The sequence below is a fragment of the Salmo salar genome, chromosome 20 (assembly GCF_965601325.2).
Source record: "Salmo salar chromosome 20, fSalSal1, whole genome shotgun sequence".
Taxonomy (NCBI): domain Eukaryota; kingdom Metazoa; phylum Chordata; class Actinopteri; order Salmoniformes; family Salmonidae; genus Salmo; species Salmo salar.
In genome coordinates, this window is record NC_138310.1 from 30126612 (window position 1) to 30149994 (window position 23383).

The 23383-nt window shown below is 41.4% G+C and overlaps 1 protein-coding gene across 2 annotated transcripts in view; it reads left to right on the forward strand.

The window, feature by feature from the left end:
• LOC106580416 (ras GTPase-activating-like protein IQGAP2) overlaps positions 1-23383 on the forward strand; it is an 82854-nt gene that overhangs the window by 576 nt on the left and 58895 nt on the right. For both annotated transcript variants that reach the window (XM_014161454.3, XM_014161455.2), the window contains exon 2: positions 9754-9853. In XM_014161454.3, coding sequence (XP_014016929.1) covers positions 9754-9853 — 100 coding nt within the window. The remainder of the gene's footprint in view (positions 1-9753; positions 9854-23383) is intronic.

The window sequence follows — 23383 nt, forward strand, 5'->3', positions numbered from 1 at the left end:
TGGTTTTGTAAGCGCTGTTTTGGCAGGGCACACCTCGCGCGTATGTGGCCTTATAGCGGAATGTTCGATGATGAGCCACAGGTGTTTATTGGAGCTACCATTTTTATCAATTTAATCTTTATTTAACTAGGCAAGAAACACCATAGGACTACTGTACATGTGCACCGCAGAACAGCTAGATTTTCACCTTGAATTATATTCTGCATAAACAAGTTAACTTTGAAAAAGGTATCAAACTCTGATGTAATGTTGTCAAATGTGGAATTGTAGGGACATTGTTTGCTAGGGATGGGGAAAAGTATGACACTACTCTGGCCCCAGAGGACTGGAGTTGCCCATCCCTGACTAGTCTGTACTCACTCAAGCTATTGTCAGTGACCCTGACCCTTCATCAGATAAAGTTCTACTAACCATTTGCACCCATAAAGCGAGGGAACAAATGACACCAATTTGAAGTGGCCTGTGTGTGCCCCATATCACCTCAGACAGACATGGTCCATCTTCAACAACTCTGTTTTCTCAATCCAAGAATAGCTCAATTAAGCAAAGAGAAACAACAGTCCATCATTACTTTAAGACATGAAGGTCAGTCAATCTGGAAAATTTCAAGAACTTTGAACGTTTCTTCAGGTGCACTCGCAAAAAACATCAAGCGCTATGATGAAACTGGCTCTCATGATGACTGCCACAGGAAAGGAAGACCCAGAGTTACCTCTGCTACGTTCATTAGTGTTACCAGCCTCAGAAATTACAGCCCAAATAAATGCTTCACAGAGTTCAAGTAACAGACAAATCTCAACATCAACTGTTCAGAGGAGACTGCATGAATCAGGCCTTTGTGGTCGAATTGCTGCAAAGAAACCCCTATTAAAGGACACCAATAAGAAGAGGAGACTTGCTTGGGCCAAGAAACACGAGCAATGGACATTAGACCGGTGGAAATGAGTCAAAATTTGAGATTTTTGTTTCTAACCTCCGTGTCTTTGTGAGATGCAGAGTAGGTGAACGGATGATCTCAGGATGTGTGGTTCCCACTGAGTTGGACTGCAGAGTGAAGTAAAATTTGTCAACAAGTGCTCAGCATATGTGGGAACTCCTTCAAGACTGTTGGAAAAGCATTCCAGGTAAAGCTGGTTGAGAGAATGCCAAGAGTGTGCAAAGCTGTCATCAAGGCAACGGGTGGCTACATTGAAGAATCTAAAATATATTTTGATTTGTTTAACACTTTTTTGGTTACTACATGATTTCATATGTGTCATTTCATGGTGTTGATGTCTTCACTATTATTCTACAATGTAGAAAAAAATAAAAATAAAGAAAAACCCTTGAATGAGTAATTGTCCAAACTTTTGACTGGTACTGTAGATATCTTTACAGTAAAAATACTCATCCTAGTGCACAAGAGTCGACATTTAAGGGTCTCTACAGACAGAAGGCATTTTCCCAGTGGTTGAATATTAACTTTTTGCGATTACTGTTAAGAAATCCACGCATGACTTCTGCATGGGTATTCCAGGAATTTAACAAAGTCAATAAATATCTTGGAAAAAAGGTTTGAAACGCCAATAACATGCTTACCTGTATCACTTTATGCCTGTGTGTTGTTGACAGGATTTAACCTATGCTTAGTCAGACCTGAGAACAAATGGCAAAGTGCAATGGTGAGAGATATTCAATTAGGTAATCAGGTCAATAGTCTTTTTTTCCCTCTACAATTTCAACCAGTAAAAGGATAGTCTAGCTGCATTATCAACTATAGTGGAAATGTCTCAACCGGTTTGTTGGCCTGACATTGTTGTTTACCGGTTTAAAATTAACTGACTAACTGCATAGGTCCAAACAGGAAAGGTTGAAGGTATTGTTTGCCCTGTCTGTCTGTCTGTCTGTCTGTCTGTCTGTCTGTCTGTCTGTCTGTCTGTCTGTCTGTGTCACCCATTAACACAAAATGAGGAGTTTATTATTGTAAGGGCAGAGGTGGTCCATAGAAGCTGACTAATGCATTACCATAATTCCGGCACTAATTATCTGTAGGGGTGATCTTTATCTAGGAGTCTTATTTTGGATTTAGCACCCAAGTGAGCTCTTGGGTGAAACCGTCCACAAAAACAGGTTTAGCTGATTTTAATCAGACGCAATTGGGGTTTTAAGCCCAGTAGATGGGTTGGTTGTTTAGCAACAAAACTGATGCGTGGGCAACTATGGGGGAAAAACAGACTGGCTTGGCTTAGATTGTTGACAACATGTAAACTATATTTAGTCTCCAATGTTTATTGAAAACAAATACATTTGCACAATTAGCACTTGTCGCAAAAACGTTGTTACAGTTGTTGGTTAGCTACCTTGTGAATTTTTGCCATATTAGCATGGACAGGAAATCAGTCAAAACAAGACATGGTTTTAAGAACTAAATGAAACGAGGCAGTTTCTTGCTATCTATCTTTAAAAAAATGTTTTACTTAACGAGGCAAGTCAGTTAAGAACAAATTCTTATTTACAATGACGGCCTACCGGGGAACACAACTTAAACCAGCTGCCTTATTCAGGGGAAGAATGACAGATTTTTACCTTGTCAGCTCAGGGATTCGATCCAGCAACCTTTCAGTTACTGGCCCAACGCTCTAACCACTAGGCTACTTGCTACCCCAATCACAACAACACCAGAACTTCTGCCCCATTGAAGCGTGCGCATCGTTTTCATGACGTTGTCAGGTAACCCATCTATAAAAAGCACTGTCTCTGCCTTTTCTGTTTAGTCGATTTGCCTCAAGGCTTCCCCCCTACCTAGAAGTTTGACATGTTTTTATATATCGACTCATTTATTTATATATAGATTATAGGCCTAATGTTAAATTGATCCATTTTCATTGACTCTTATGTAGGTTACTTATAAAATGTATTGGCTTAGGCAAACCTATATAAGAGTCAATATGTTGACTAGCCAAAACCAATCTGATTAGCACAACTCTGGGCTTGGAAGGTCACGCTGTAAGCTGGTTTAAGTTGTGGTCTTTTAATCAGAGACTGATTTAAGACCTTGGTAAGCAGGTGTATGGACTCTTTAGCCAATCAATAACTGTAATTGATCAATTAAGGGGCAGAGAGTAACTAACACTAGCAGTGTGGAATCCCAAACCGGTCCCTTGTTCCTTTGTTGACGCGTGCCTCCGCCATATGAATGAGTGTTCCAAAGCTAAGGGAGAGAAAATGATTGAAGATGTAGTGGCTAATAACCTCCGATAGCCTCTCCCGACATGCACCGCCATATTTTTAGAGTTTGTTCAATTTCATACAAAAGAAAGCTTGTTTGTCTGATTTTGAGGCTTGACACATAAAACAAACGAAATACCTCCCAAATGAAATGTTTAATGTTACTGATGTTTATGGCTTGTAAAATGACATGGGGAATTTGTTCAATTTAATTTCTCGTTTTATTTAAATGTGGAACATGAATTGCATCATTCAAGCCCGAAGTTGATGGGTTCATTGATTCTCTCGTTATTCCCCTCAAAGTTACCCTCTGAGTTTCATCAGCAACACGTGACAATGGAGGGCCCTCGGCACGAGTTGGTAGGGGCGAGGGGCTGGATTGGGATTCATCGCAGGGCTGTGGCCCTCTGACTGGACTTATACACTCCAGAGCAAAGTGGTACTGTCTCTTTATGCTACATCTGGAACCCCTTCTGACATATTTGTACTACTGCACATGGGCCCTCAGCATAGTATGGGGGGACTAAGGCAATATCCCTTTCCCCCAACTCAAGGATTTGATAGCCACATGCATTTAAGAACCCCTCGTGTAACTTAACTTGTTGCTCCCATAGGATAGAGAAACATTACCTTAACAAAGCAATGAGTCAAGTCTATAAATCATGTCCAGTGATGTTCTGACAGATGAAGGCAGTGACAGATTAAACATAGCCCAGCATACTGAGCGCAGGCAGGTCTTCCAGGAAGTTTGAGTGTGGTGTGTGTGTAATGGCTGTGCTGGGGATCCCACGCCTCTGGGGTGAGTGTTTACTCACACTCTGGTCCTCTCCAATAACACAGCTGGCTCAGCAGATTCAGGCTAACGGATGCTCTGACCATAGATCTCCCCCTGGGCCCACACAGCTCAGAGATGGACCCCTGCTGTGTGTGTCCTTTCCTGTGCCTAAACCCTCTCCTGTGCCCCCTTCCCCCTCTCATATTTTCGTATTTGGCATAACAATTTCAGGGCCAACAGACCCTTATAAATTGACCCTTCAATTAGAAGTTCCATGGCTTGTCCAATTAACTTTTGTTTTTAGCAGACCCTTGCATCACAATCTGCCCCTAAGTGAGACTTAAGGTCATTAATCGTTATTGTAAAAGAGAATGTTCACCTGGTTAAATAAAGGCTTAATTAAGACTGGTGAGGAGAGTTTTGTTGGTCGGGTAAACTGGCTTTGTCTGCTGCCTCATTGAGAGTGGGTCACAGGAGCTACAGGGATAGATGTCAGTGAGAGTGGGTCACAGGAGCTACAGGGATAGATGTCAGTGAGAGTGGGTCACAGGAGCTACAGGGATAGATGTCAGTGAGAGTGGGTCACAGGAGCTACAGGGATAGATGTCAGTGAGAGTGGGTCACAGGAGCTACAGGGATAGATGTCAGTGAGAGTGGGTCACAGGAGCTACAGGGATAGATGTCAGTGAGAGTGGGTCACAGGAGCTACAGGGATAGATGTCAGTGAGAGTGGGTCACAGGAGCTACAGGGATAGATGTCAGTGAGAGTGGGTCACAGGAGCTACAGGGATAGATGTCAGTGAGAGTGGGTCACAGGAGCTACAGGGATAGATGTCAGTGAGAGTGGGTCACAGGAGCTACAGGGATAGATGTCAGTGAGATTAGTTCTACAGTAGCGGGCTGATAATTCCTGCACCATTGTTGGGCCTTATCTGCTGGGATTCGTTAGTGAGACTTCTAGGCCTAACTAACTTGTTCATCAGGGTGTAAATACTGCATAGTGGGTTGGATTGTACTGCTCTTTCAAGAGCACAGGAGCAAGTATGACAGTGTCAGCAGCATGCTCAGTTATTCTGATCACCTAAATGGTGTTTGGCGAGATGCAGCCTATCAGTCAGATTGGGCTTGCCTGCATGTGCCTGCTAGACTTCTCCACTCTGGGTCTTGAGGGCAACAAGGGTATTTTTCGAAAGTCACGCCAGTAACATAGCGGTCTAAACTAGTTCAGCCCGTCCCAGTAATAATGGTCCATCAATTACATACTCGCCCACTACATGCATACTGTAGCAGGGTTTCCGAAAATGTGGCACCGGACATTTGACTGGCAGCATTTTGATTTACTGGACATTTGATACATTTACCGGACCCATCTGCATTGGGTACGTAACCTAATTAGGATGTCCACTCACTCTGCTCAGAATGACAGAAATCACATTTACATTATGAAAATTCATATTAACAGAATATGTAAGTCCAGGATGCAACAATGTGCAGTTCTTCTTAATGAATTCTGATGTGCACCTTGAAGATGTTTGAATAACTGTCCACATTTACTTTTCCTCAGCCAACAAGACCAGTAACTAACAGCAAAATCACTAGCCTATGTCATTCTACTATACCCCATAGTACAAACGTTTACCTATTCTATTGGTCAGCTTGTCGAGAAAGAATTTGCCTATTCCAAACAGACTGGGACAGTTGCGGGACGATAGATCCCAAATTCATACAACCAGTAGGCCTAGGCTACATAACAAACTTTAAAAAGCAATGAGTCTGATACAACCAATCAGAACATTTAGCCTAAAATGTTGCTCAGCTATTATTTCTTCACATTTATAAGCGCAGCAATGCACACAAGGCAGTAGGCTACACGTAAATGTTCGTTCCATAATGCAATTTATATCAAGAAAACACTGTTGTCAAAAGGGCACCACACATGTGAACGGTTTCATGTGAGAGATGAAAATATCTGTTAGAAATTTAGAAAGAGGGGAGATCTAATATGCAACAACTAGCATGGGTTGCTAATAATATATTATGACTAGGTTTGTGCCTTTGGCTACTGGACAATAAAAGAAAGTTGCTATAAAATAATTGCCATAGGCTGCCTGCTAAGTCATCTGTTCACATGCAGTTCTCAGAGGCTGCGTTTAGACAGCCCAATTCTGATGTTTTTTTCACGAATTGGTCTATTGACCAATCAGATCAGCTCTGAAAAAATCTGATGTGAAAAGATCTGACGTGATTGGTGAAAAGACCAATTAGTGGAAGAAAAATCAGAATTGGGCTATTTGTCTAAACACAGCCTCTGAGCGATTCGACCATGTGATTTACCGTAACCGCTGTCTGAATACTGAGGTAGTAGGAGGAGAGAGTCAAGTGCTGCATAGTGCAGACCTCTCTTTGGAATATCTGTATTCTTTTGGTTTATTCGGATCCGCTTTTGCTGAAGCAGCAGTTATTCTTCCTGGGGTCCACACAAAAACATAAAACACGACAAGTAACAAAACACTCATAGACAAGAACAGTTACACAAATTTAAAATACAACAATATACAAGCAATACAACAACAAAAAATAGTGTGATTAGTGTGTATGTGCGTGTGTTTGTCATTTCACAGTCCCTATTGTGCCATGAGATGTTTTTGAAAATGTAAAGTAATTTTGCTGGTTGCTTGAGTAATTGGATATGGAAGGGAGTTCCATGCGATCATGGTTCTGTATAATACTGACCGCTGGCATGAATTCGTTTTGGGGGCATGACTTGTGGGGTATGTACAGTATGGGTGTCTGAACTGTATGTTATTTGATTATGTAGACAATCTGGAATTTTCATTACAGCAATATTTCTCATAACTAGAAGAGAAGCACTGGCATGTTAATGTTAGTTCTGTATGTGCAGTAAAGGGCAAGGTGTGCTGCTCTGTTTTGAGCCAGCTGCAGCTTTGCTAGGTCTTTCTTTGCTGCACTTGACCATATTACCAGACAGTAATCAAGATGGGACAAGACCAGAGCCTGAACCTCTAGTACACTTTATTTTTGTGTCAAAAGCATAATATAATTTATAACAAAAATAATACTCATCTTCACAACAACTTTGTCAATATGACTTGCCCATGATAATTGACCATCAAATGTTATACCTAGGAGTTTAGGTTCCTCACCTTGCTCAATGTTCACTCCCTTTATACACAACTCCAGTTGAGATTTAATGTTTTGAGCCAAATACAATGCTTTTAGTCTTAGATGTATTTAAGACCAGTCTATTATTCATCACCCGTTCTGATGCTGACTGTAACTTCTTATTTAGAAATTCAGTAGGCCCACAGGCTTTTGGTGCTGACATGTAGTGTGTGGAATCATCCTCATACATAGTCATTCTAGCTTCGTATAAGACCAGTGGCAAATAATTTGTAAAAATAGAGAAGTTAATGGCCCAAGGCAACTGCCCTAAGGGACACCGCACTGTACATATCTGATGTTAGAGAAGCTTCCATTGATGAACTCTCTCTGGGTTCTATTGGATAAGTAACCCTTCAACCATGAGATGTAGGTGATGTAAAGCCAAAGCAAGTGAGATTCTTTCAATAACAATTTATGATTAATAACATCAAAGTCTGCACTGAAATCTAACAATACAGCTCCAACTATCATCTTATTATCCATTTATTTTAACCAATCATCAGGCATCTGTGTCAGTGCAGTACAAGTTGAGTGCCCTTATCTATATGCATGCTAAAAGTTCGTACTTGTTTTCTGGAAATTAGCGTTGTATTTTGTCAAACACAATTTTAGCCATCAGTTTACTAAGAACAGGCAGCCATCTGATTGGGCAGCTGTTAGAGCCAGTAAAGGGTGCTGTACTATTTCTAGGCAGTGGAATTACTTTAGCTTCCTTCCATGCCTGTGGACACACTCCTTTAGGCTTTGGTTTAAGCTTTAGCAAATAGGGATGGCAATACAGTCTGCTATCTTTCTAAATGGTTTCACATCAAGGTTGTCTATATCGGGTGGCTTATCATTATTGCTGGATAACAATAGTGTTTTCACATTCTGCCACACGAACTTGACAATTCCAAACCGCAATCCTTTTTCATTATTAGATATTTTATGCAAAAATGATGATTCACTGTTCAATAATGTAATTTAACTTGTAAGTTTTTCCACTTTACTAGTGAAATAATCATTGAAATGATTGGCATTATTAAAAGGTTTTGTTATAAATGACCCATCAACTACAATGAGCGATGGAGATGAATGGGTTTTCTGTCCATGATATCATTTAAAGTACTCAAGTCTTGTTCCATTGTGTTTTATATCAGTTCTTGGTTTGGTAATATAATTTCTTATTTATGTTAAGTTTAGTCACAAAATGTCGCTATTTACAATATGTCAACCAATCAGCTGAGCAGCCTGACTTGTTTGCCATTTTTTTTCTTCATCATTACTTTGAACCATAAAATGTTTTAATTCATAATCAATCCAGGGGGCTCTAACTGTTCTCACAGTTAATCTCTTAACAGGTGCATGCTTGTCAATGCATGAAATGAAGAATTTTACAAATACTTCCAGTGCTGCATCTGGATTCACTTCCTCATACACATCAGACCAACATACATTTTTTACATCTTAACAAAAGATAACACAACCTTTTGGCACTTTGGCTTTCCTTTTTATTGCCACAATGTTATGGTCACTACAGCCAATGGGAACTGATATCACTTTGGAGAAAATAAGATACAATCAATACAAGTGGATGTCACAGATCCAACACTATTGGTATACACTCTAGTTGGTTGAGTGATAACCTGGGTCATATTGCAGGCATTAGTCACAGTAAGAAGATTCCTCTTGAGAGGAAAGCTAGTTGCTAACCGGTCCAGGTCACCCAGAAAATAGATCTCTGTTAACATCACACACACTATTAAGCATTGCAGACCTTATCCAAATACTGACTGTTAGCACTTGGTGGCCTATAGCAGCACCCTGAAATAAGTGACTTTAGATGAGGCAGGTGAACTTGCAAACACAACATTTGACACAACAACATCCTCCTTTAAGCTTTACAGGAATATGGCTCTGAACATATACTGTACAGCAACACCTCCCTCATGGGCATTCCTGTCTTTTCTGTAGATGTTATATCCATGTATTGCTACTGCTGTGTCATCAAAGGAATTATCTAAGTGAGTTTCAGAGATGGCCAGTATATGAATGTTATCCGATGTTAGAAATGGTTCATGAAATCAATAACTAACTAAGGCTACAAATATTAATATGGGCTACCCTTTCCTGGGTAGCTTATCGGAGATGGACATAATGTGGAGAAAAAAATTATAAAATAAAAATATTGTTTGACTGATCTAGTCAGTCGTGTGTGTGTGTGCGCGCGTGATGTGATGTTGGTCTGAAGCTACTGACCAGAAAGCTTGGCTCTCTCACTCCTTCCAGGCTTTTGTAAGGGAGGGTGGACAATGAACTTGTCATAGCAAATGTAAGCAATGTCCCCACGCTCTCTCTAAAGTAAGGTAATAATGTCCCAAGTATCCTACTAGGCAGGTTTCTGATACGTTGCGATTTTTTAAAGAATGAATGCCAAAAAGATCCTATCATGTTGATTATGGTTTTCTGTGTTCTTATGAATCTCTTCATTCACAAGAACACAGAGAGAACTATATCCAGTCCAAGATGATTACAGCAGATGATTCCCACCCTCTCATTACTGGCATTTGTGCATCAGGCTGTAACTGTGTTTTTGTTTCCATCTGCAGCCATTCAGGACGATGAGAGGCTCTCGGCGGAGGAGATGGACGTGAGGAGACGACAGAACATCGCCTACGAGTACCTCTGTCACCTGGAGGAGGCCAAACGGTAAGAGAGGAGGAGTCATGGAGCGTAGGGAACAACAAAATGGTGGCGGAGAAGAAGGCAGACGTTTTACGTGCGCCCAACCGATAGTTTTTTGTTCGTTTATTTTCTTTGTTTTCTGGACATCAGGACTGTGATTACTCACCACGGACTGACAGAATCCTTTTTTTCCTTTAATGAGTCTGTACGCGTCGGGCTCGTCAATGTACTGCTTTCTTGGGAACAGGCACAGATCCCCGTGATTTGCGGGAAGAGGAGGCAGAGAAAAAGGGTCCAGAAGGCGGGCTGCCTTCTGAGAATTCGTAGGCGATCGAATAAACCCCAACTTCCTTCCATTCTGCTAGCAAACGTGCAATCTTTGGACAATAAAATAGATGACTTACGCGGAAGATTAAACTACCGACGGGACATTCAAAACTGTAATATCTTATGCTTCACGGAGTCGTGGCTGAACAACGACACTCAACATACAGCTGGCTGGTTATATGCTGCACCGGCAGGATAGAACAGTGGTGTCTGTTAAGACAAGAGGCGGCAGACTATGTATTTTTGTAATTATCAGCTGGTGCACGATATCTAAGGAAGTCTCGCGCTATCGCTCGCCTGAGATAGTGTGGTCTACAGCTTATCATGAGATAAACTCTCTAGGTAGATAGAGTATCTGTATTTTTCGTAGCTGTTTACATACCACCACAGTTAGAGGCTGGCACTAAGACAGCGTTGAATGAGCTGTATTCCGCCATAAGCAAACAAGAAAACGCTCACCCAGAGGCGGCGCTCCTAGTAGCTGGAGACTTTAATGCAGGGAAACTGAAATCCGTTTTACCACATTTCTATCAGCATGTTAAATGTGCAACCAGAGGAAAAAAACTCTGGACCACCTTTACTCCACACACAAAGACGCACAGAAAGCTCTCGCTCACCATCCATTTGGATAATCTGACCATGATTCTATCCTCCTGATTCCTGCTTACAAGCTAAAATTAAAGCAGGAAGCACCAGTGACTAGATCAATAGAAAAGTGGTCCGATGAAGCAGATGCTAAGCTACAGGACTGTTTTTATAGCACAGACTGGAATATGTTCCAGGATTCCTCCAATGGCGTTGAGTACACTACATCAGTCATTGGCTTTATCAATAAGTGCATCGACGACGTCGTCCCCACAGTGACCGTACGTACATACTCCAATCAGAAGCCATGGATTACAGGCAACATCCGCACTGAGCTAAAGGCTAGACCTGCCACTTTTAAGGAGCGGGACTCTAACCCGGAACTTTAAGAAATTCCGCAATGCCCTCCGACGAACCATCAAACATGCAAAGCATCGTATCGTACTACACCAGCTCTGACGCTCATCAGATATGGCAGGGCTTGCAAACCATTATAGACTACAAAGGGAAGCACAGCCGAGAGCTGCCCGATGACACGAGCCTACCAGACGAGCTAAACTACTTCTATGCTCGCCTCGAGGCAAATAACACTGAAACATGCATGAGAGCACCAGCTGTTCCCGGAAGACTGTGTGATCACGCTTTCCGTAGCTGATGTGAGTAAGACCTTTAAACAGGTCAACATTCACAAGGTCGCAGGGCCAGGTTACCAGGACGTGTACTGCGAGCATGCGCTGACCAACTGGCAAGTGTCTTCACTGAATACCAACATGTTTTAAGCATACCACCATAGTGCCTGTGCCCAAGAACACTAAGGTAACCTGCCTAGGTAACCACTACCGACCCATGGCACTCACTTCTGTAGCCATGAAGTGGCATTTTATCATTATTTTATTAATGAAAGCATAAAGATGCCATTGTAACTAATAATGTAGTTTTAAAGTTTAGTGTAAAGAATTTTTAATACTGTTTTATCAAAACCAATCACAACTTATTTTTCTATAAACCAATGTAGTCTTTTCCTGAGAGCTCTGAGCGTGCTGTACCTGATAGTGAACCACTTCCTGTCGTCTGTATGAAGGCACCCAACGGAACAGGAAGCCTCTCCTCTCGTGTTCTCACGTGCTGTTTTTGGGACTGCCCACCACACCTCTGCAAGCAACCCAGAATAATCACACCAAAACTTAATCTGCTAAAGCTGTACCATGGTGACATCACCAGTCAGCAGGTGGTTTAAACACTTCTAGCCTCTATGTGTTGAGGTCAGAGTTTGCTGTGCAAAGGATCATTTATGACAGGGATCATCAACTAGATTCAACCGTGGGACTTTTGTTTTCTTTTTCTTGAGCGATGGTTGGGGGCTGGAACATAATTACAAATAATTTGTAGACTGCAAATTCAACGCAAGAAGCCCAAACAGATATAATGTTTGACTAAAACATAATCAGTTCAAACCTTGGTTACATTTGTACATGATCAAGTCTCGTCTCTGTTATGCGTGGGAATACTTGAGAACAGATTTCTTAAATTAAAATCACTTGGAGCTGATTTTTTTGTGTTTTTTTACAGTCTTATTGGACAAATAAAACCATTTTGAGGAACCCTGATTTATGACCTTATTGGTGTCATCCATCTCTGTCTGTTAAAGTATAATAGGGATTCTGGTGACAAACTAGCACTCAGCAACACCACTGACTTCCTGTCTCTCTCCTCTGTCGCTGGTGAAGCCTCTATTCTGGGAAGCTTGTCATCTGGGATTAGGATTATGGTGCTGGCTGCTAATTAGGCTATTAGTGAATATTAGTGACTGAGTCAGGCAGTGCGATTAGGACCCGTCTAACTCTGCTTCCACTCTGGGGTCAGGAGTCACAGGCACAGGGCAGGCATGCAGCCCCAGTCTTGTCGGCCCTTCAACAGCTCCCGGGAGAATGGCTTGATTGGAACAGCTAAACCATGCTGCTTTTGTCTTCTCTGGTAAATGGGGTTAATGCCCTCTGAGTATCTGTCTGGACTTTATTTCTTAATTTGCATTGATAATACACCTGTGGTTTACAGGTATGATATGATAACACACTGGTAGCTCACAAGTCACAGCCTTAACAAAAAACAAAATGTAGGCCTACCTCCGTTTTAACCAAGCTGTAGTGCAGTGACTGGCCTTGACACTCGTTGACAGGCTCATTGGCGGACTTTGTACCTGTAGTACTGAGTAAACAATTTGTTTGCTTTCTCATGTTTTTTGATAGGGTGTCATTTTTGGAAGTTACATTTTTACCCTTACTACCCTTCACTTCATTTTAATTTTAATTTTACCTTTATTTAACTAGGCAAGTCAGTTAAGAACAAATTCTTATTTTCAATGACGGCCTAGGAACAGTGGGAACTAATAAAGTTTTAGTTCCATTTTTACAAGTGGGGCAAAATGTTATTTAACATTTGTCAGATCTTTGGTCATTTAGTTAGTCGAAACAACTTAGCTCCTGTAAGTTAAGTTATCTGATCAAACATGCAAAAATACCCTTAGTGTCACCAGTATCACACAATCTCATAACATGTGAGCTCTCAAAGGCAGGCTTACTGTGCACATAGTAGAGTAACACAAAGGGTACAAATGGCGTTACTGTATATGGGTCTGTCTATAAATAATGGAGTAAATGTGGTTTGAAACAAAAATAAAAAGGATTTTCATGCAGTTCCATATGAAAATGTACCCATAACTCCACCTATATTACAACATAGGTCTAGGACTATACATCCTTTAAGCAGGATTTATACAGACATTGGCATGTCAAATTCAAGGACTTTCAGGGACTTTTTCAAGCACTTAATTGTAATTTTCAAGGACCTCAATGTGTAGTACAATTGTGTAATTGATATAATTGTACATAGGGCCTAATATAGAACCTCACCCCTCCCCCCAAAAAGCATGCAAAAAGTGTCAAACAAGTAGGCCATTACCACTTTTTAACGATAATAATAAAATGTATGCCTTGCCAATGCACAGAAAATCAAATTATTATTACATTCAAAAATATGTGACAATAATGTGGACATTGCCTGACTAATTTGATTTTTCTGTAGCCTATGTGGCCGACGCAGGCACACATACTAAAACCATGAATAGCGGTAACATTAATCTCACCATTTGAATCTTGCCATCACTGTTTTTATAATTAGAAAGTGACCAAAAACCAGGTTCCTTTTTTAATGGAAGGGTTTGTATGGACATCCAAGTTTGAAGCCAACATTAGATGTTGTTGTCCTCATAATAACCTCACGTGGTTTTACCGCAACAGAGTAGCGCTACACCTTTCATTTGAAGCAGCGGGAAACAAACTAAAGTGGCCATATCTCTCATAAAAACTGATCAAAAATGAAATCACAGATAATTATGAGGGAGCAGGAGAACTCAAAACAATAAATTGGCTACAATAATTGCATGGATTTTCTACACAATTGAGTCTATCCTTCACAATTGCGCACAGTAGACTTGGTGTCCAATCCGACGCACAAAAACATATGAAAACGTGAACATATTACCTTGATGCCTTCTCTGTTAAATCTAATGAGACCCTGCTGTAAATCAAGCAGACAACAGATAATCAACAACAATTCACTAAAGATATTAGATCCAATGTGGATCCATACACAACTGTCTTCACTGGCGTAATGAATGAGACACCAAAATATTCTGGACATTCCTTGTGAACACCTTTTTTCCAGCTCTTTATTGCATGCGATGCAACATCTCAACAGTTGTTCGTTACTTGACTGTCATTAGGAAAATTCCGTCCCAGATCAGATGATGATGTGTGACAATATCACTGCGTTACTAATCAGCTGGACACCAAATGCATATCCAACAAGTGTTATGCATAATTATTGAACAACCACATTAATGACAGTATCGATTTTCGGTTGTAAGTATCGAGGTAAGGTGACTCTTTCGGTTAGAAGCATTCGATTTTGCAATCACATTTATTTTGGATTTATGTGCCCATGAAAACGGTTTTCACCCCGTAACATAAGGAGACACTGTCACGTCCTGGCCAGTAAAAGGGTTAATTGTTATTGTAGTTTGGTCAGGACGTGGCAGAGGGTATTTGTTTTATGTGGTTCAGGTTGGTGTGTTAGTTAGGAGGGCGTTTGATTTATTATTTCCGGGTTTTGAGTTATGGTCTATGTTTATGTATTTCTATGTGTAGTCTAGTGAGTGTGTTTCTATGTTGAGTTAATTGGGGTGGACTTCCAATTGAAGGCAGCTGTTTGGTGTTGCCTTTGATTGGAAGTCCTATATTAGTTGGGTGTGTTTTGTCTTGTATTTGTGGGAGATTGTTCTGTGTTTAGCCTTGTGCCTTGCCAGACTGTCTGTGGATCGTTCGTTCTCTTGTTTGTTGTTTTTGGTGTTCATTTTGATTTAATAAATGTTCAAAATGAACAAACACAGTCCTGCTGCATTTTGGTCCTCCTTCACCGACGATAACCGTGACAGAAAACAAAATGTTAAGTCTCAAGGTTTTGCTTGCCTGAGGTAGAGTATCTCATGATAAGCTGTAGACCACACTATTTACCAAGATCTATATTTTTCGCAGCTGTCTATTTACCACCACAAACTGATGCTGGCACTAAGAGCACTCAACGAGCTGTATAAGGCCATAAGCAAACAAGAAAATGCCCATCCAGAGGCGGCGCTCCTAGTGGCCGGGGACTTTAATACAGGGAAACTTAAATCTGTTTTACCTAATTTCTACCAGCATGTTACCTTTGTAACCAGAGGGAAAAAACTCTAGACCACCTTTACTCCACACACAAAGACGCATACAGTGGTTCCTCCTTTAAAAGTTGCAGAGTACTGTGGCACAGATTGCATGGTGCCGCAGAATTCTATGGCACGTTATTTAAGTGTGAACCACTGGTACCATTAATGCTAGTTAGTCCTGGTTTGACCACCAGAGGACATCTTTGAGAAGCATTTGATAGCCTTCAATAATGGCTGTACTAGAGAATGCGTACACGTGGGAGACCGGAGTTCAATTCCCTGACGGGGAGGAAGGAGTAAGCTGTCCTTGTAAATAAGAATTTGTTCATAACTGATTCCATATGTGTTATTTCATAGTTGTAATGTCTTCACTATTATTCTACAATGTAGAAAATAGTAAAAAATAAAGAAAAACCCTGGAATGAGTAGGTGTGTCCAAACTTTAGGTCGGTCTTCTGTGCGCGGCTCTGCGGCCCATCCCGTGCCCCCTGCCCTCGTGCTTTGAACCTCGCGCGCTTTCAGTGGATACAGCTGGAGAACTGCAAGGCAGTCCCATTGTGCGCCACTCGGGAGCCATGACCAATATATATATTGTCCTGCTAATAACAGGGTTAATAATATATCTGTGAATATCCAACAGGCTTTCATTAAATTCAAAATTAATAATCACTTTGTTAAAAAATAAATATTTTGGAGATTTTGTTTTCAAATAAAGTAAAATGAGCGAGGAAAAAGGCCATTCTTGAACATGGGGTGAGACGTTTGTAAATAAAGCCAGTTTGTTATTAAAAATGATTTATTTCTGTTTTTAGAGGGAGAAAAACCTACAATCATCTCATGGGTCTCCCAGTCGAGGGCGGCACAGGTATGCAGTGTCTTAGACTGTTGCGCCACTCAGGCGCTGTACAATGTGACTGGTCGGGAGTGGCCTACAGTACTACAGTAAGAGCAAAATAATCCTAATAAAATAATAACCTTAGTGTAACAACAGTTTTAGTAAGTAATACTAAAGTCGTGCACAGTTATCAGTTTCTATTTAGGTTTATGCTGCCCATTCATTGTCAGTTAGATACACAGTAGGACCCAAAAGCATAATCAGTGCTCTAACTCCCCCTTGCGCTGGTCTGGAGCAATGAAGTAGTGACGCAGGGTATCGTACTAAACCACAAATTACCTCTAAGTCCCGCGGCGTAAGCTCGCAACTCCTGGCCAACATCCGGTGAAATTGCAGAGCGCGAAATTCAAACTACAGAATTATAAATATTTAACTTTCATAAAATCACAAGTGTAATACATCAAAATAAAGCTGAACTTCTTGTTAATCCAGCCGATCTGTCAAATTTCAAAAAGGCTTTACGGCGAAAGCACACCATGCGATTATCTGAGGACAGCGCCCCGCATACAAAAGCATGAAAAAAATATTTCAACCAGGCAGGTGCGCCCACGAAAGTCAGAAATAGCGATATAACAAATGCCTTACCTTTGATCTTCTTCTGTTGGCACTCCAAAAAGTCCCAGATACATCACAAATGGTCCTTTTGTTTGATAATGTCCTTTATATCTATAAAAACTCTGTTTAGCTGGCGCGCTTCAGTCAATTATCCACCCAGTTTCCCTCCATCAAAATGCATAGAAAATTAATCCCAAACGTTACTAATAAACTTTTCCAAACAAGTCAAACAACGTTTATAATCAAACCTTAGGTACCCTAATACGTAAATAAATAATAAAATTTAAGACGGAGAATCATTATTGTCTTTACCGGAGAAAAATACCAAAGAACGCGCTCTCATTCACGTGCTTGGAAACACTACAGCCAAAATGGGAGCCACCTAGAAAAACTACAATTTCTGACTCATTTTTCCAAAAAACAGCATAACTCATTCTAAAGACTGTTGACATCTAGTGGAAGCCCTAGAAACTGCAATCTGGGAGGATTTCGCCTTATAATAAAAGTGACAGCCATTGAAAACAGTGGTAGTCTGAATTTTTTTTTTTTGGGGGGGGGTTTGTCCTCGGGGTTTCGCCTGCCATATCAGTTCTGTTATACTCAGACATAATTTTAACAGTTTTAGAAACCTTATAGTGTTTTCTATCCAGTACTACCAATTATATGCATATCCTAGCTTCTGGGCCTGAGTAACAGGCAGTTTACTTTGGGCATGCTTTTCATCCGGACGTGAAAATACTGGCCCCTACCCAAGAGAGGTTAAAGGAGGAACCTCTGTACAAAGCTCTCCCTTGCCCTCCATTTGGCAAATCTGACCATAACTCTATCCTCCTGATTCCTGCTTACAAGCAAAAACTAAAGCAGGAAGTACCAGTGACTCGCTGGTCCGAGAGTCCTTTAGGGTGCCTTTTGGCAAACTCCAAGCGGGCTGTAATGTTCCTTTTAATGAGGAGTGGCTTCCATCTGGCCACTCTACCATAAAGGCCTGATTGTAGGAGTGCTGCATCAATGGTTGTCCTTCTGGAAGGTTCTCCCATTTCCTCAGAGGAACTCTAGAGCTGTGTCAGAGTGACAATCGGGTTCTTGGTCACCTCCCTGACCAAGGCCCTTCTCCCCCGATTGCTCAGTTTGGCCGGGCGGACGGCTCTAGGAAGAGTCTTGGTGGTTCCAACTTTTTCCATTTAAGAATGATGGAGGCCACTGTGTTCTTGGGGACCTTCAATGTTGCAGAAGTTTTTTGGTACCCTTCCCCAGATCTGTGCTTCGACACAATCCTGTCTCGGAGCTCTACGGACAATTCCTTCAACCTCCTGGCTTGGTTTTTGCTCTGACATGCACTGTCAACTGTGGGATGTTATATAGACTGGTGTGTGCCTTTCCAAATCATGTCCAATCAATTGAATTTACCACAGGTGGACTCCAATCAAGTTGTAGAAACATCTCTAGGATTATCAATGGAAACAGGATGCACCTGAGCTCAATTTCGAGTCCCATAATGAAGTGTCTGAATACTTATGTAAATAAGGTATTTCTGTTTTTATTAAATTAGCAAACATTTCTAAAAGCCTGTTTTCACTTTTCATTATGGGGTATTGTGTGTAGATTGCTGGGATTTCAAAAAATAAAATCAATTTTAGAATAAGGCTGTAAGACTGATAACGATGTGGAAAAAGTCAAGGGGTCTGAATACTTTCCGAAGGAACTGTAGCTTTTTTTTGCAGATTATTATCAATGACTTATCAACAGCTGTAACAAGTTGTCCTGCATAGGAAATCCTCACTGGTACCCTAATTTATAGAAAGACCCATATAGGCTAGTAACACTTGGCCTGGCTAGCAGTTTAGTTTAGGCTATTGTGGACTGGTCACTGGTGTGGGATTTCTCCATTTGTCCTAGAGAGCAGTAGGCTAATATTAGGGCTGGGAATTGCCAGGGACCTCACGAAACGATATTATCACGATATTTAGGTGCAGATACGATATGTATTGTGATTCTATATGTATTGCAGCTCGATACTGCAATTTTGATTTTCCATACGTATTGCTCACTATATGTCTGCTGCAAAGATGAGAGAGCATGAGAGAGCATGAGAAAATCAGTAATGGAAATAAGTGCTGAAAACATGTTGGCTCACTATTTAAAAAGAAGATTAAGAGCAACTACCTAGAAGAAGAAAAAAATTGCGATATCGTGATATGCAACTATCGACCACCCACCCCCGCCATCGCATCACTAGCTAATATAGTTTAGCCTGGCCACAGGTCTAACAGTACCATTTATTTATTTTTTACAATATTTGGACTAAGGCGACCTGCAAAAACGTTTAGGTGGCTCGCCCAAGGATTACAATGGCAGAAAAATCTCAGACAATAACAGGAAAGAGTGGCTGAGGAGTTTTAAATACTGTTGTTGGAGCTGTGCTTCGCCATGCGGCTGTATACAACCAACCACATTGTTTCACTCCCGGAAGTGCAGCTTCAGAGGCTGGAGAGCTTTGTTACTGACTGAGCCAGGATGTTCTTCTCCCCTCGTTCACTTTACCTCACCCTGGTCCTCTTTTTCTTGCTTGGTTTCTCTCTTTCCTTCCACCTCTCTCCTCATTTGCTTATGTAATAATACACTTTCCCTCTTATTTTCATCTATGATTTAAAACGGCCACAATGGTGTGTCACTAAAGCCTTCCCAGCCTTGTGGCTGTACACTCTTGCGTTTCCCCTCCTCCACTACTTGAGCGCTAGCCAGTACAGTAGGCCGGCCCTCTCTCCAACCCATGCAACCAACTCTCATCAAGTGCTCACTGTGATCAGGTGGACATGGCATGGTGTGCTGTTATCTCTATCGGCCACCCACACAAAGCCCTCTGTGCCTCCAGTCACACCGCCTCTATTCCAGATTGGGATTTGTTATTGCGTTTTTTTTTGGCAAGGGCAGGCCTGGTTGTGTTTGTCCTGTAGTCCCCTGGGCCAGTTCAGTAGCCACAGCGCTGCAGTGTGTAGAATGTGGCCGTGGCACTGTTCCAAGATGGTAGATTAATGTCAGGTAGCGTTAGTGCAGAAGTATGCCGATCTGACACAGCGGATCTGACTGGGGTGCCGATCTGCCACACCACTCAGATTCTTCAGGCCTGTTGCACTAATTTCCCACTTTCCCAGGCCATTATGGCTCAGCATGGCAGCATTGGACCAACTGATATCTAGGCCTGTATTCACAGTGTCTCCAGAATAGGACTGCGATTCTAGAATAATAGTGAAGACATCAAAACTATGAAATAACACATATGGAATCATGTAGTAACCAAAAACGTCTTAAACACATTAAAATATATTTTAGATTCTTAAAAGTAGCTACCCTTTGCCTTGATGACAGCTTTGCACACTTTTGGCATTCTCTCAACCAGCTTCACCTGGAATGCTTTTCCAACATTCTTGAAGAAGTTCCCACATATGCTGAGCACGTGTTGTCTGCTTTTCCTTCACTCTGCGGTCCAACTAAGCCTAAACCATCTCAATTGGGTTGAGGTCAGGTGATTGTGGAGGCCAGGTCATCTGATGCAGCACTCCATCACTCTCCTTGGTCAAATTGCCCTTATACATTCTGGAGGTGCAATGTAGAAAATAGTAAAAATAAAGAAAAACCCTTGAATGAGTAGGTGTGTCCAAACTTTTGACTGGTACTGTACATGTAGAGTTGCTTTTTCTGTGTCTGTCAACATTCTGTGTCTGTCAACATCCTCATGTTTCGTTTGATATCAGAAAGCCATTGATTTGCCATAATACTGTTTGCTGTAATAAAATGTCCTTATGTACTGTAGAATCTTGGCATTCACGAGCAGGGTTTTGGTGAAGAATCACATCACTTTATAATTTTAGCAACCCTCCTTAGCAAGATTGTAGAACAAACAAAGGACCTTACAATGAATGGCAGATGCAAGGAACTGATCATTCTGCAATGAAACTCTACAATGAAGTTAGAGTTCACCCAAATTTCAAAATTACGTATTGGTTTCCTTACCCTGTAAGCAGTCTATGGACAAGATATGACAACAATCCATGCTTTAGTTTAGCTTCCCTGACACTGTTTCCACATGCTACCATTTTAGCATTTGTGGCACAAATCCCATTCAAGTCATGGGACCGATATTAGCATTTTTCTATGCATCATGTTTAAGTCCTCTGACTTTCTTGAGCTTCACAATCAATTTGACATACTTTCTGATGATTTGGACGTGTGAAAAATTATAATATCGGTCCCATGACTTGAATGGGATTTGTGCCACAAATGCTAAAATGTTAGCACGTGGAAATGATGTCAAGGAAACTAAACCAAAGTCATACCTTGCCCATAGACTGCTTAAAGGGTAAGGAAACCAATGCGTCATTTTGTAATTTGGGTGAAATATCCATTTAAATGAATCAATCAACATGATGGGGTACCATGGACTGACTTGCCATAGTAACATCATGTTTGTTGTGGTTGTCCACACAGAGACAGTAAGTGCTGACAGAGGAGAGGGAATGGTGTGTGTGTTGGGTTCAATGTGTTGACACGTGTTGTCTCTGCTGTGGTGGTTCAGCCTACAGACAGACTGTTTTACAGATGACTTGTCATTAGTGGTTGCATGGAGGAGGGTAGGCCTGATGGAATGAGCAGGACAGAGGAGGCCTGATGGAATGAGAAGGACGGAGGAGGCCTGATGGAATGAGAAGGACGGAGGAGGCCTGATGGATGGAGGAGGGGAGGCCTGTTTTAAAAAAATGATGTATTATCATGAATGAAGTTGGACTTTACTGTGACTTTAATAATAACCTCTAACACCCTGTGTGTGTTGAACACCCCCCCCCCCCCCCCACACACACACACATTTTACAAGGAACTCACTTGTGAAACAAATCTTACTGTAACATTTTATAGGGAACTTAACATTATTCTCAACTGACACTTCACTTGCTGCAAGGTTCAACATCTAAATGGCTGGTTTCAGTTCAGCTTTCAAGGGTTTGTATGATTACTGGGGTAACGAATGCAACAGATGCATTCATATTGTAAATTTAAGCTTGATCTCTTTTCTCTCGCTCTCCCTCTGAGCACATGCATGACAATTTGTCTTACAGGGTTTCACTCATCTTGACTCAAGACCCAGAATCACATATTGGCCTACTGTTGAGTTCGTTGAGGACCAAACCCTTGTTCCCTGCCCCATATACTCCTGAACAGTTTACTCTTATGCCCCAAATAGTCTTCTATTAAACAGTTTACAAAAACCTAATGTATTGCCAAAAGGCATGCCTCTCCAACCCCCCTACACTGGTATGTTGGACAGTGAATGTGGGAGCTGGAACAATGGCCTCTTCTCTCTGGGTCAGTACCAGTCTATTAACACCACAGACCGAGAGGGTTTATCATCCTCAAGCATGTCAGTCAATTTATAGACACACTGACATGTGTTATGTTATGTCAGTATACATTGACTGACTGAATGTACAGGTTGATTGTGTAGTCTAATTCCTTAGATTAAGATTAGTGACTGGATGCACAAACCAGCCAGTCATGTGAAATACTGTACAGTCAATATAAACTCAAACCAGCTGATGGCGCTGTTTTGATCTTGGATTTAGAGATTTTGTAACAGTTGTGGGACTCCTTAATGACCCTTCGACCTGTGCCTTTCACTGAAGGCTTGATGTCATTTTTGTGACTTGCACGTGCCTCTCCAGGTGTGTTTGTGTGCACACTTAGTATATTGTGAAATTTAAACCACTGCCACAGTCCTACAATACCTAATCCTTCAATACCATGAAATGTCAGGAAGCAAGGAGGATTCCTGCGGATGCAGACATGGACTTAAATAAAGCATGTAGCCAATATACAGAAAGGTGGCCAGTTTTAAAAAAACGTTTTATTTTTTTCTTGGTGACGACTGAGGATTGGGTTTTGTCCTGTGGACCATAAGACCTGAAGTGACTCCCAACAACCGCCAGAGGAACTTTAGGAGTTAGCCTAGGTCTACTGCTGGTTTTCCCTTGACCGTGCTGCTCCTTCGGTAGGTACAGGGAAAGCCAATATTGACTTATGTGGTGCTAGCGTAGGCGGCTTGTCAGTCAGCCCGGTAATAGCTCACATGCTCTTAGATCGCAGATCAACACGGGGCAAGGTGATGGACAGACCAAGGTTCTGTTTGTTTATATCTGCTTGTATCCATGACGACAGCTTTCATATTGAGAGAACTGTTAACTTGAAGCCAAGGAATGAGCGGGCAACAGGTTCAAAGAGTCAGACTTTGGTCCAAACATTTGCGTTTTGTTATCCATAAGCTCCTCAAAGATGATGAACATATGATGCTAAATGAACCTATAATGTTCTGGGATTGGTGTCTCTGCTAGTGTTTACCTGGCCTCACAGTTTACATAGGCAGGACGGGACCCGACAACCTTCC